The sequence below is a fragment of the Rhipicephalus sanguineus genome, chromosome 8 (assembly GCF_013339695.2).
Source record: "Rhipicephalus sanguineus isolate Rsan-2018 chromosome 8, BIME_Rsan_1.4, whole genome shotgun sequence".
Taxonomy (NCBI): Eukaryota; Metazoa; Arthropoda; class Arachnida; order Ixodida; family Ixodidae; genus Rhipicephalus; species Rhipicephalus sanguineus.
The window spans coordinates 87,724,332-87,738,280 of NC_051183.1; the positions used below are offsets into that span (position 1 = coordinate 87,724,332).

Genomic DNA, 13,949 nt, shown 5'->3' on the forward strand with positions numbered 1-13,949 from the left:
CGTCCTCCAGTCTTGGATGAACCAAGCTAATCCAGGCAGCACGATGATGCCCAGCGAGAAGCCAACGCCGAGCGCCAGAGCGGCGGCGGTCCTCTCCCGGAGACCGATCACCTCCATACTGCAAACACATGAATTATGAGCAAGTACATGTCCGCATCAAAAGTTTAGAGACCACGAGACATGAGGTTAAAGCTGAATATTCCCGCTGCTTTAGCAGGCAGCCTTGAATTTTGATTTCTGGGCTGTTCTAAAACGCCCTTACAACGACTGTGCAGTTCGAGCGAATAGTCAGGCCGCGGTGGCCGCATTTTCGATGGAGGCGAGAATGTAGAGCCCTGTGTACTGATATTTAGGTGCACGTTAAATAACCCCAGGTGGTCGAAATTTTCGGAACCTACCAACATGGCGTCCCTCATAAACATCAACCTCGTGGTTTTGGATGTTATATCCCAGCAGTTATTATTAGAATACAGTCACAAATTGCTAGAAAAAGTGGTCCGAGAAACAGGGCACATTAGGTATGCCGAGGAGCGCTTGTAGTAGTTTGCCATATAACGTAATAATTCCTGGAATGTGACGCATCAAAACCCCAAGATGATTATGAGGCAAACCGCAGCGGGGGACTGCAGATAATGTTTGACCACCTGAATACTTAAGCGCGCGGTTCCCTTTTTTTTTGCATTTCGGTCAGCCGTCAAAATGAGGTCGCCACGTTTGGGAACCGAACCAGCCTGATCGAGCTTAGCGGTGCAAAATCTTACCTGGTAGGCCACCCCGGTCGGTTTGGTAGTTCACGTTAGTAAATCTCCATGCACGCAGTGAATATTTAGGCATGTTACTTTAATGTTGATTTCGTTAGGCCTCACACGTTGATAGCAGTGGCCGGTCATAACATTGACACGCCATGCCTAACAACCCAGCCTTAATTAAGATATAGTAATGCATCAGGAGGCATTTGCCTGATCATTACCCGCTAGCGTTCCAGCTAGAGAACTACCAACGCAATTAAAGCGGGTATTTGTGACACGAAGTGGGCGTTGTTTAAGTAGAAACTACCTGCTTTACATGATAGCATGTTTGATGAGTTCGCCCTTTCTTTTTGCACAGACACAAGATAATTTTGTATCAAAACTTCGCTTATACCGCGAAGCGCAGGCATGTCGTTCTTGAGTATGTGCGCCTGAAAAAGAAATAAATAAAAGCAGCCTTTTAAGTGTTATCGAGCGACAGCCATATGGATTATTAAAAATGATTCTACGTAATTTGCAAATTCTCGACGTTTTCGATATCTCGACTACTCACCGCTTGATATTTATTGCCAGCATTTTTATAATAATATCTGGGGTTTAACGTCCCAAAACCACTATATGATTATGAGAGACGCCGCAGTGGAGGGCTCCGGAAATTTTGACCACCTGGGGTTCTTTAACGTGCACCTAAATCTAAGTACACGGGCCTCAAACATTTTCGCCTCCATCGAAAATTCAGCCGCCGCGGCCGGGATTCGATCCCGCGACCTTCGGGTCAGCAGTCGAGCGCCATAACCACTAGACCACCGTGCCGGGGCACCAGCATTTTTAGATGACACGGTTGCAACAAGACCGCAAGTTCGCGCCACAACTAGTTTAACGGATCCCGGCATGCAAATAAGCTCCGTTATCTAATACAGCGGACTGTATTACAATTTTTCGTTTGGAATTCTCTCTAACCCTTGCGAGCAATTATCTCGAGGTCACGCGAGCAGCAAGAAATGCGCGTCTGTAAAACAGCAAGGTTATACGCGTATGAAATAATAAAAGAGGTAAGCTTACGCAAGCAGAAAGATGAGGACTGCCCCATTCCTAGTCCAAAGCCGAGCAGCGCTCTCGATGCCACGAGGATGGAAAATGACGGAGACACTGCGACGCAAACACTTCCGAACAAGCAGGTCACGTAGCCGGTTATTACGATGGGTCTGCGGCCGAGCCTAAGAAGGTTTCAATCAATCAATCAATCAATCAATCAATCAATCAATCAATCAATCAATCAATCAATCAATCAATCAATCAATCAATCAATCAATCAATCAATCAATCAATCAATCAATCGAAACTGTATTTCACCAGAAAGTTCTGAATGGTCTCCAGGGCTGAAAGCCGCTTAGGCAGCTTGACTGGGGTCCCTGAAGACCCTTTCATGGGCAGCATACGGCATTCACAGCACGAATATGCACATCAGAATATAATTACAATATACGTGAGTAACACGGTAAGAGTTTCGGAAAGGATCACATCAAGCAATAAACGTATCGTACAGAGAGTTGCAGTAGGATTCGCGTCAAATATTTAGCACAGCATAAACAACTTTATAATATAACGAATGGAACTCTAGCTGAAAAAAGAAAAAAAAAGCTAAAGTAACATTCTGTTAAACCGAAAGTTCACAGGGCTCGCGTACAAACGCGCCAATGGGAAAATACCAATTACATGGCCAGAAGAGCAGCAAAGGAGCCTCCTGCACTGCTCTTCAAATAAATAAAATAAATAACTAAATAAATAGATAAATTTATATACATATATGGCTCACGCCTTCATATGCCTTCATGGGACATTGTGTTAGCAGGACAATACAGTGAATGCTTACCTAAAAACCAACAATCTATATAGCTTGACAAAATAAAAGGACGATTACTCCAGCAGGGCGCATTTCAGATATACAGCCTAAGAAGAGAAATTGCACAAAATTTGGTCATCTGTCAGAGTAAACACTGTCAAGAAGAACAAAAACAAATGCAGAGATCATGCAGAAAGACATATTTCGGTGACAGTGCGGTGTCTATAATAATGGTACATGATCAAGATTGTGTAATGGCAAGACAACCCTATGGACACCTTCCGTGCGTATTGGTTTATTGCCGGAACGCAAGAAGCTGTGTTATTTTTCGTCACATCGTAAGTGACAAACAGCATAGCTGTGCCAATTGATGCAATCAGATTAGCAGTATGAAGGCTTCTTTCAATTGTGCTATCCATCGTACACGTCTACGCTCAATCGTGCAGGCTACCGATTAAACCTGGTGTAAACTAACCAGCCGTCTCATTTCTATCTCTACTTGTTTACGCTAACAAACTAACAAAATCCAAACGAAGATATACTGAGCATCGCAAAGGGGCGTGCCATTGGTCCTTTAGTCGCTAAGAATAAGATTGTTAGATACAACCGGAGAATATGATAACGTAATTTGTTTTAGGTTAAACTTTTAACACTAGAGATATTTTGAAATATATAGGCGAATGAGTGCAGCGTTAAAACCTTCACGCATCTGTTAAAATCCCTACATTCTGTTTCACTAAATTAGAAAGCATATGCTCCAGCCACTCTCTGTCAATTTCCTCATTACGGTTTTGCGCGTTAATAGCACAATACGCGTGGTTCTAAGGGGGAGTCCATCAATAAACATGAATAAACAAAGATAGATTAACTTCAGCCGAAGCCACTAAACTACTCGTCGGTATGTGATTTTAGCCATCGGTAGCTTGCCTCCACTTATATTATAGTCAATTACACGGTTGGCCTGAACTTGCGGTTACGAACAGCGCGAGAACTCACATAAGTGCTTATTGTGAACAGGGATACTGAGCTTCATTTTGATGTTCGTATCTGTCACTCAGCGAAAATATTGAGCGCGTATGAACTCACCTACCTGTCTCCGAGAGAAGATATCAGTGTGCCCACGAGCATTCCGATCATGGTGGCTATCTGCACGAGACTTCGCATCCAAGCTCGGTCGCAAACGAGGTCCCACTGTGTTGCGAATAGAAATAACCGTGCGATGAGCTAAGATTGTTCTAAGTAATATGAGCACTCTGGTGCCTCGTGGACGTCCGTGCTTCTAAAGCAAAAAGACCCATCTTCTTGCACTCCACAAGCAATTAGAACGCATCTCCGACCGCGAAACAGACCTCCGCAGACTGACTACTATAACGACGTTCCTGTAGTCGGGTACAACTTTAGAAGGCAGTGGACTCTGCATCTTCATCATATCATGTAAATAGCCATCTGAGCCATCTGCATCATATCATGTAAATAGCCAACTGAGAGGGCTACTGTTAGGTAGCCAACGCTTCGGTTCCGGTACAGCTGCATTATTTGTTGGCTGTAAGGAAATGTGGGGCTTGAAAAAAGAGAATGGTCAGGTAGAAACACCATGCCAGAGTGCTTAGTTGATAATCTAAGCTCTTTAAACCAAACCAAATCAGTTCGTCTATATATTTAGTATGAGCGCTTGTTCAGGCTACATTAAAGTTGTCCAAAAATTGAACGCTAAATGGTGGTGTATGGGGAAACAGAGAAGAAACATTCCATACTGTTTCACTTAGGATAGTGTTGTAGCTCAAAAAAATCGCCAGGCTTGCGCGCGACACGCAGCACAGTCACTGTGAAGGCTGGAAGAGCGGCCTTTTTGGAGCCCGTTGTAGACTCTCTTGGGGCAACTAATACAAGTACACTTGCTAGGAACTCACTACGCCATAAATCATACCATCTTTCAAAAAGCAGAGAAGTACCCACTATGCCATTATTCGTCATTCTGCGGAGAAGCGTGGTACCCGCTAAACACATGTAAGGCAGTATGTGAACTTTGTTGATGTTGTGCCTGATGACGATGAATAATTATGGCAGATCCCTTTGTAATGGTTTGGAGGCATTCAACAACTCACTCGTGGCGCATTTCGCATTGTATGACGCCTGGTTACAGAATTCGCGTTGCGCGACGCCTGGTTGTTATTTTGCTCTTCTACTACGCTATATTACATATGTTAATGTGGTTCCTTCGCGACATGAATCCTGTATAGGGGTCTTTTTGCAAAGTAGTATCAAGCACCGGCATGGCCTCTGAGGCTGCATACTGGGCTACCACGCATGGGGCTTACGTTCGAAGCCCTGTTCCATCTTGAATATTTTGTTCTTCCGTTTTTTTTTTTCTATTTCGTACGACAGTGGTCACGGACAACTGCGGTGTGGCGGCGGCGGCGGACAACTACTGTGCCGAAAACTGGCCGTTGTTGTGATCTCATTACAGCTTTCGCTGTAACAGTACCCCTTCCGCCAGTTGAATCCGAATGGTTTCCATGTGGAAAGAGTGCTTTGTCGGCGAACAATTCCCCTTCTGTGGTATGTAATCAACGGCTCCTATAAGCTGTAATTTCAAAATTTCAATGCACACAAGTGTAATTTGAGACCAAACCTTGAAGGCTCAAAAGTCAATCGAAGTTAACGAAACTGTACTTGTCACGTTTGTTGTAAGTAAACGTGAGTTATAGGTATGTGCAAACAGAAAGCACCAAGCATAAAGCATGAATCATATGGGACGCACAGACCGGAGCACGTTTACTGCTTAATATGGAAGTTTATAGTAAGTAAGCCACCACTCGCCCCCCCCCCCTTTCCAAATCTCATTAATAGCCTCCTAACATTTCCCAATGGTATACGAAATAAAAGAAATCATGGCACAAACGTGTGTGCTACGCAAATATTCTTGTTTTTGAATTGTCTTACGAGTATTTCTAGGGTTACATAGTGATAGATTTAGTATTTCTGGCAATGATCGCGTTGGCCACTATAACGTGTACTAATAGGGCAGCGCCTCTGCGGTTGGCGCCTTGGCGCCCAGCGTTTCCTACAAAGTTGGCTGTTCTAACTCCACGAAAAGATGTGTGTTTGTATGAGTACTACTGTGCCTACCTCCACTAATACTAAGTGTTAGATTATCTTGGCTTGTTTAATACTGGCTGCTAGTGCTGGCTAAAGTTAGCGTTGTCTGTCAATGTAAGTAAATCTAAGTTTTATCCCACAGTTATGGCTGAATCGCTACTGAATTTTCAAGCTTACTCGTATTCTCTATCGCAAAGTGTAAACAACCGTATACTATAGTCGCCTTTAACGCGGTGTATATCTGGAATAAAAATTTGCATACTAGAGCATACAGATGCAAATATCGCCCGAAAATTATTACACCTAGCATACTCACTTCTTGCACCATGGACCCCTTGTAGTAGCTTGTTCCGTACTCCCATTTTTCACATGGCAATGACGTGTTTCTATGCATCAAAACACCTTCTTCCGTAACATCAATGTCAAAGGCTTCGCAATGCCGGTGACGATGCGTCGACGAATCGGCGTTTGAGGATGAATTGGGCAGCACAAGCACTTTCCATTGTTCAGATGTTATGTTTCCGACAAGCGTTTCTGGCATGGCGCACCAGTGCTCCACCGTCGGGAAAAAGAAGCTATATATAACAAGGTGAATGGCGCTCGGCGCTTCTCGAAGCAGGGTGAACAGGTAGACGTTCCTCTGAAACTTGCCGTAATCTCCTATCACGTTCGTCACGTCCATAGTGACGCGTCTCACGAAGCCGTCGCTCCGTCCCTTCTTAAAGGATAGGATGACGGGGCTGCTTCACGCCTCGAGTGTGATTACCTGTGAAAAGAAATAGTGTTTTTGTCGTGCCACATGTACAAGGTTCCAAGGTCTATGCAATAACAACGACAAACAGTACGCAAAATATTATTAGACATATCGCCATCATGCTGGATGTCGCACGCATCATTCACAAAGGTGCTGAGTTCACCTTAGGGTTTTGATTTATCGTCCCAGTCACATAGCGCTAAAGGGGCAAAGGAAAAATGTCGTAAATTAGCGGTGTGATAAATGACTCTAACTCAACAGTTCACTCTGGTTCATGTACAAGGGCGTTCTTTAGAACAAATTGTGCAGCTGAGGGACCTCGACCGCCACAAATTATCTTCTTTAAATACTTTGCAATGTGATTGGTGCGTGAAACCAGAGATTGTAACCGCGATGATCATTTACACGAGAAACTGATCCATTTCTTTGTCTAACTGTTGGACTTCTCTACTTTTTCTCCTTATTTTATTTAATTATTGTAGTTGTGATGGTCTAATTAGTTATATTGAATAAAAGTTAATAGCTAAGCGAATCTTACAAGGTGGATGTTGGCGTTTCACAGACTTATAACGCCATTCTCCAGCATCAGTTTAATGCGCCACATTTGCAGCATCTGTGAAGACCAAGAATACCAACGCATAGTTAGCCTAGTATAACTAAACTACCTTAAATGTAACGATCAGCTATCAGGGGTAAACAACCAGGCTGCAGAAAATTCGCCTTCATCAGGTATACTCACCGCGGGTCAAGATATCTTAAAGAATTCCCTGTAATTAGGGCTGCGTTACTTTGAATGCATGCGTGTATATTGCACTGTCACGGCCGCTACATAAAAAAAAACAGGTGCGGCCTGCTGCGTGGCGCCGAAACGGCGTCCGGGGCCTAGTTCTCCTTGCGCCCGCACTGGCGCCCCCACACTGGTACAGCTGTTCACGGAGAAGCGCTTCGACAGCCGCGTTTGTACGGCCGACACTTACTCCAATCAGGCCCCTTGATAACGCGTTTTATAGCTGCACATTACACGTTGAATATTGAAGTCGTTATTAGAACTGCCGATTACCCCACATATGTGAACAGTTTGCCCTAGGAGTACCAGTGTTTTGTACAGTGGGCCTCAATACTCCCCACGAATGCTGCCCGTTTGACTCACCTGAAATGAAAATTGTCACTCAATCACTGATCCCCTTAATCAGCAGGCAGTCGTCGGGCAGATTCCAAGGGCTGACTTATCGGCCCACCGAAACGCACCACGAAAGCACACAAAATTTAAATATAGGTCCTGTTAGGGCGCCAACAAATGCCGGTTGTGGTCCAAAGCAAGAGTGAGAGCCAAGAGTTGACAACACAAACAAAATATATTCTCAGTTAAGGCAGTACAAGCATCACGCAAAGATCCACACTCGGCAGGTATCAATTACAACTCGCATCATCACTTAGATGGTGTTTAAAACAACGGGAAGAAACTTGCCGTGCTACAAATGCACTCTCATCCATTAGGAACTATCCAAGAACACTTAAAGGCCTTGAATATTCACCAAACGTGTGCAGCCGACAATTCTTCAAACGTTTCTGGAATATTTCTCTTCCAGGAAACACTCAAACGAACTCCAGCTCTGGTCACCGTCATTCGGCGACACTCTTCTAAACAGTGCTCCCACGGTGTCATCACTAGATCATCCAAGATCGACTGACCGCACTGCACGACTCACACGAACAACATAACTTCTTCGCCGATTTCTCCATACCGTCCTACCCTCCGTCGTCTCTCGTTTGGATCCTTCCCGGTTTCGCGAACATTCCAAGTGATTGTTCGGCTCGTACGTAGCGCAGCGACAGATAGGGGAAAGGGATTCGTCTCGCCGGTTCGTCTGCGGAATCGGTCGGTTCCACTTTGATTTCTCGAATTCTCCCGATCTGCGCGGGTGTTAGGCTGTCGCGACCGCGACGGCGTCTTCGGTGGAGAGGGTAGGGGTTCGCCCTGGGCGCCTTTTGATGCTCGTCTTTTTTTTTTCGTTGCGCGCACCCGTTGGAGGTAACAGTCAGCGCAGTGGCTTGATGCTGTCGTCAGTATGCGGCGGCGCGCGCCTGTTTTAGCGCTCGTTTGTGACAGAAAGAAGTGCTCTGTTACGAATATTACGCTTCCCGACACTGTAGATCGCATGGGAATACGTGGTACTTCACAGTAGCGTCGTTTCACACGTTCGAGTTGCACAGCGGCACACAACAGCTTCCCGTCATCACACTGCTAGAAAAAACCGTCTGCCACACACGCGCGCACCAAAAACCCGTACTCAGGCGCAGGAAACATGAGGCAAGCTGCTCACACGCTCAGTCACACACAAGGACACGAGGAAGCACACGAAAATGCAGATGAACACGCATAAATCCTGAGGCGACCGCATAGTAACGCGAACCGGCGTCTGCCTTGAGGACTGTGCTACGAGTAGTGGCGCCCTCACCCAAAACAGCTGCCGCTCAGCCGACCCGCGCTCGCCCATTGACGGCGACGCGACGCAGCAGGCCACACCTGTTTTTTTTTTATGTAGCGGCCGTGGCACTGTTATCTCACTGGCTTCCGAACGCGTTAGCGCCGATGCTTTACCTTGATGTCAGAGGCAAGATCGTACTGTACTCACGTATTGAAATGATGTTTTTGTAACAACTGCTGTGAGCACGTGAATACGCACGTACAAGAGTACGTGCAATACGCTCACGATAACCACGTCATGTCGCTGCAAGTCTGTTCATTACAGGTAATGTTGGCTCCGGTCTAAGTATTACATTCAAAATTACGCCAATATGACACGTACTGTAGACGCTAGAAACAAGAGTACGTGCAATACATAGTCCTACAATTTCGGATATCAATCCCTCAGTACTGTAGATTTGCTTCACCCTCGCCACACGAACAAAAAACTTACAGCGCTGTAGAAACTCGCCATCTTCTGCACATCGGCGCTTGCACCTCCACGGGTGTTGAGGTTATGCAGGAGTCAGGGTTCTCTCTGCGTTAACTCAGCAGCAGATTACCTGAACGTGGTCACCTGATAAAGACGACGTGTATGTACACAATTCTTATCTCAATCGCTTTATGATCTGCGAGCGAACGACCTTTTAGTCGACTACCTACGTTCGTTTAGGCACGCGTGACTGCCTTCGTCTTTTCTCACTGTCATATGTACATTACATTTCCAACCATCAATAACGTCACATATGTTTGTTGAGGAGAAAAACCTATATGCATTCTAAGACGCAAAAATTGACCGGCGTCTCGCGTCGGCGCCAGCACGATGTGATGGAAAAGGTCATCATTACGTTATGACGTCACTATCTGACGTCATGATGTCACGTGTCGTAATAATGTGTGACGTCATCATTACGTAATTGTAACGTCATATCAAGTGACGTGACATGATGATGTCATCACATGACATCCTCCCTTGGTCAAAGGTGGACTGATCGCGGAGGCAGTGCAAACCAGGTGAAGTGCATAAAGCTTGCTTATGAGGATTAGGAGGAGGAGAAAGAAAAGCCATCAAAGGCAAGGAGGTAAACCAGACGCATATCCGGTATGCTAACCTACACTTGGGGAAGGGTTAAAGAGATTGCACGCCGGCAAGCGATCGCAGAAAGCGGTTGATTTTAAGAACGGCATCAAAGCCCGCATCGCTTTGCGGGCCTACGACGCGTAGGGCCACGATCCAAGGATTAGGATCTTCTGTTCCGAAAACGGCCTGTAGCAGTCTAGTTTCTTCAGCGCAGAGCGAAGAACGTGCTGCTAATCTTTACATCGCGCAAACCCCGGCCTCGAAAGCGGGTTGTCTACTGCAACTCTAAGGCATCTCCCAGAGTCTGAAATCCCCGTTACGACGCAGGGTGCACGAGCTGTTAGTGAACGATACGAGAGAAGTCGCTCACCAAGCTTTGTCAAAGGGACATGATGTTGTAGTCTAATGGCTGCCGGGACATTGTGGCAATGTGGGTAACGACCTGGTTGATGATGCCACCTGCTCTGCCCACAACAACGCCCTGACAGCCCCAATACTCTCGCAAGATTAGACGCTCGCTCGTTTGCAGACACAGTCGCAAACATGGTAGAGCGATCTAGTTTCTGGTACTGTCGCCTACGAAAACTCTACCCATCGAGAAAGCTGCAGGTTTCATCGCACCTCTCTCGCCGTGACGCAGGTTTACTGTGCCGCCTGTGGTTAGGAGTGGCTTTCCCGAAAGCATATGCCTTTCGCATAGGAATGGCAGACAACTCCAGATGTGACTCATGCCAAAGGGATGAAACGATAGAACATCCACTGTGTTATTGTGACCGATCTTGGAGGCAGCGCAAAACCACGTTAGGTGCGGAAAGCTTTCAGTAGGTGGTGAGGCAGGATGAATTCATCGACTGAGAAGAGAAAGAGGATGGCGTTCGCCTTTGAGTCGTCTTAAGTGAATGCATTAGAGACCCTGTGATTTTTTAGGCAGTGTAAACTCGACTTGCTGCGCAACCAGCAGGAAAGAAGGAGGGAGACAGGAAAGAGCTCAGCTCTTTTCTGTTTTCCTCTTTCTTTCCTGCTGGTTGCGCAGCAAGCCGAGTTTACACGTATAAACCAACTAGTCTTCAAATAAGTATTGTTTTAACCAGTGGTTTGTGTCGAATTAAAGAGTACGTACATGCTCACATCAGTGAGCGGACACAGAGTTCTTATTTATTTGTGCTCAGTTATATGTTACTACAGCTTGACAGCACGCTTGGCCTGCTCTTAATTATAAAATTTCTGTATCCATTATATTTCGAAATGCCCCGCCACGGAGGTGTAGTGGTTATGGCGCTCGACTGCTGACACGAAAGTCGCGGGATCGAATCCCGGCCGCGTCGGCTGCATTTTCGATGAAGGCGAAAATGTTTGAGGCCCGTGTGCTTAGATTTATATGCACGTTAAAGAACATCAGGTGGTCGAAATTTCTGCAGCCCTCCACTACAGCGTCTCAGGTGTTGAGGAAGCGCAGTGCAATTGAAGATTGACACGCTTCGGCTACTAACAGAAACGAGACCTGGAACACTCGTGCGAGCACTTCAGCAAGTAAGCTGTGTCTTCATTCCGCGTCGCCGCAAGGACAAACTGTTATCTGTAGTTGCAATGGCTAGGCTCTGATTTGTGGTGATCTTTTACAAACTGTGATTACGAGTAACTGTGTCTGCCCAGTATTAATGAGAACAAACAGACAATAACGCCAAGGAAAGTATAGGGGGTGTGATCTGTAGTATTTAGAATGTAAATGTGAAGAAAGTAAAGTGGACGAAAAGATGACTTGCCGCCGGCAGGGACCGAACCTGCGACCTTCGAATAACGCGTCCGATGCTCTACCACTGAGCTACGGCGGCGGTCATCCTCCCGTCCACTTTGTGGGGTATATATGTTGATTTAAACCTAGGAGTGTTAGTCAGCGCCAATCGCAGCCAAGTTCTGTGGATGAAGTCTGCCCAGAATGCTTAGGAACCGTGGCACTCCTAGAGAACGCAATGGATCGTGTTCCTTGGAATAGAAAGCCTCAGAACTGCCATCTTTGAAACCGTCATAAATTTAAAAGAGGCTTGATGACCCGCTGTAAACTTTTTCAAGGCCATTCGGCATATCGCCGACGCGCAACGCTGCGATGTGGTTGGGTGGGATCGACCACCATCGACAGTATTTGGCCAATAGAGACACAGAAGATATGACACAACATGGTAGGAAACCAAGAAAACAAGGAAAGAAGCGAAAAGTTGATTTGTGTGGTGACTGTACGGCACGTTGCTATTAAATTGTTCATCACATCTTTTTTTTAAGGAAACATGAAATAAACTTGTTTTTCCTCTTTAACTCGCAATATCTCAAAATAAAAGTTTTGTTGCAGTAGCCCCATTTTGAAAACAACTTTTAAAAGCAGAAGGCTGGTTTTTAACCACAATAAACGAAACATCAATGAAAAGCTACTGAACGTGAATGATGTACGTATGCGGAATAGTTTCCATTATTTTTTGGCAAAATTTATTTATAAATACTGACAGAAACTAAGCTAACTGCTTTGCTAAAACAATCATAAAACCCATAAAAAAACATTTATAATTCTAGTGTCATTGCAAGAACAGACACCGATGAATAAAATGAAAGAAATCCGAACGCTTTACGTATGGAAGTTCCTGACGAAATGGGTCTTAAAGAAGCCTTAAAATACATGGGAAGTATATTACCTACCCTGTTCCCTCAAGTTTTCTTACGTCCACTGAATATGAAAGCAGCGCGGTAAACACACACAAAAACGGAGCAGACTGGCATGGCCGGCGGGACGGCGGCATTTCTGGGCATCGCGTAACCGATTGTGTCGGGAACAACAACGTCTATATTATTTCGACGTCCATATCAAGTCATATTGTCAGATAGCATCATAACTTGGTCATTGTAGCTCGTAACTTAAGGTTCTGACATGGTCACGCTACTATGTCACATGATGTGAACATTTGCTTATGTGTTCGAATGCGAAGAAGTAAAGGGTCATTCCATGCCAACTGTCCCAGTCGGGGCGCTCGACAAAAATCAGTTTCTCTGAAAAAATTTGAGAAAATTACACACATATAGACATTAGCTCTACAGTGTTTTCCCAAAATCTTTTGAGCGGCAAAAATGTTTCGGGTACGTGAGCGCCATTTGAACTTCTCGATATGATGGAAAACCAGGTACGAAATAAAAATTCGCTATAAATGGACCGTTTCACGTATTCATTCGAACCTTGCTTTCTTGTGTTTTTAGAGCATCGCGATTCCATTATAGGATGGTTGCTTAGAGCAGGTTTACATTTTTCACTCCTTGGCGCGTAGGTAAAATTGAGCAAATTGCAGCGTTTTCGGGAATTTTTTTTACAAAAGACGATTGTAGACCAAATACATCAATTATCTTTATAGAACTCTCCATAAAACGTACTATCTTCTAAAGTTATTGTTTTGCCTGTGTGTGGCGCACAGGCTTTAAAATAAAAACCTGAACTTGGAAAAAACGATACATTGGCCTATGTTCAGACGTCTGTAGCACCCTAAGGTGGTCCAAGAAAAAATAAGCAGAAAAGCGCGTACTATTGAGAATCCTAACAACTTCATCCACAGAAAGTTTAATCGAAGTAGTGTTTGGTTTAGTCAAGAAAAAAACTTTTGAAGTTTAGTCCCACCATTTTTACCTCTGTTATATTTTTACCTCTGTTTACCATCTCCGTGATATGTAATATACATTACAAAGCACTAACAAAAGGAGCTCCAAACCATGTGCTACGAATACACTACCTCTTTTTTTATGCAGTAAATTCAGTCGGTTTGTACTGCCCCGATGGCAAAACAATGCAATGGTGGGACTAAACTTCAAAATTTTTTTCTTAACTAAAACAAAAACTACTTCGATTAAACTTTTTGTGGATGAAGTTGTTACAATTTTCAATCGTACGCGCTTTTCTGCTTATTTTTTCTTGGACCACCTTAGGG

The 13,949-nt window shown here is 44.9% G+C and overlaps 1 protein-coding gene across 1 annotated transcript; it reads right to left on the reverse strand.

The window, feature by feature from the left end:
• Positions 1–483: 483 nt before the first annotated feature.
• On the reverse strand, positions 484–6,373 carry LOC125759467 (solute carrier family 22 member 7-like). Its single transcript, XM_049418299.1, has 4 exons — positions 6,008–6,373; positions 3,683–3,783; positions 1,812–1,966; positions 484–566 (listed from the first exon to the last, which is right to left on the reverse strand). The coding sequence occupies exons 1-4, from the start codon at positions 6,371–6,373 to the stop codon at positions 484–486; spliced, it is 705 nt and encodes a 234-aa protein (XP_049274256.1).
• Positions 6,374–13,949: the final 7,576 nt, after the last annotated feature.

What these genes read in the sequence shown, in the direction of transcription:
- LOC125759467 (XM_049418299.1), bottom strand. Translation starts at nt 6,373, where the DNA reads ATGGACGTGACGAACGTGATAGGAGATTACGGCAAGTTTCAGAGGAAC. An exon ending in AGGGGTCCATGGTGCAAGAA is followed by an intron (nt 3,784 to 6,007) that starts GTGAGTATGCTA and finishes TTCGCAACACAG; the next exon opens with TGGGACCTCGTTTGCGACCG. An exon ending in ATATCTTCTCTCGGAGACAG is followed by an intron (nt 1,967 to 3,682) that starts GTAGGTGAGTTC and finishes AAACCTTCTTAG; the next exon opens with GCTCGGCCGCAGACCCATCG.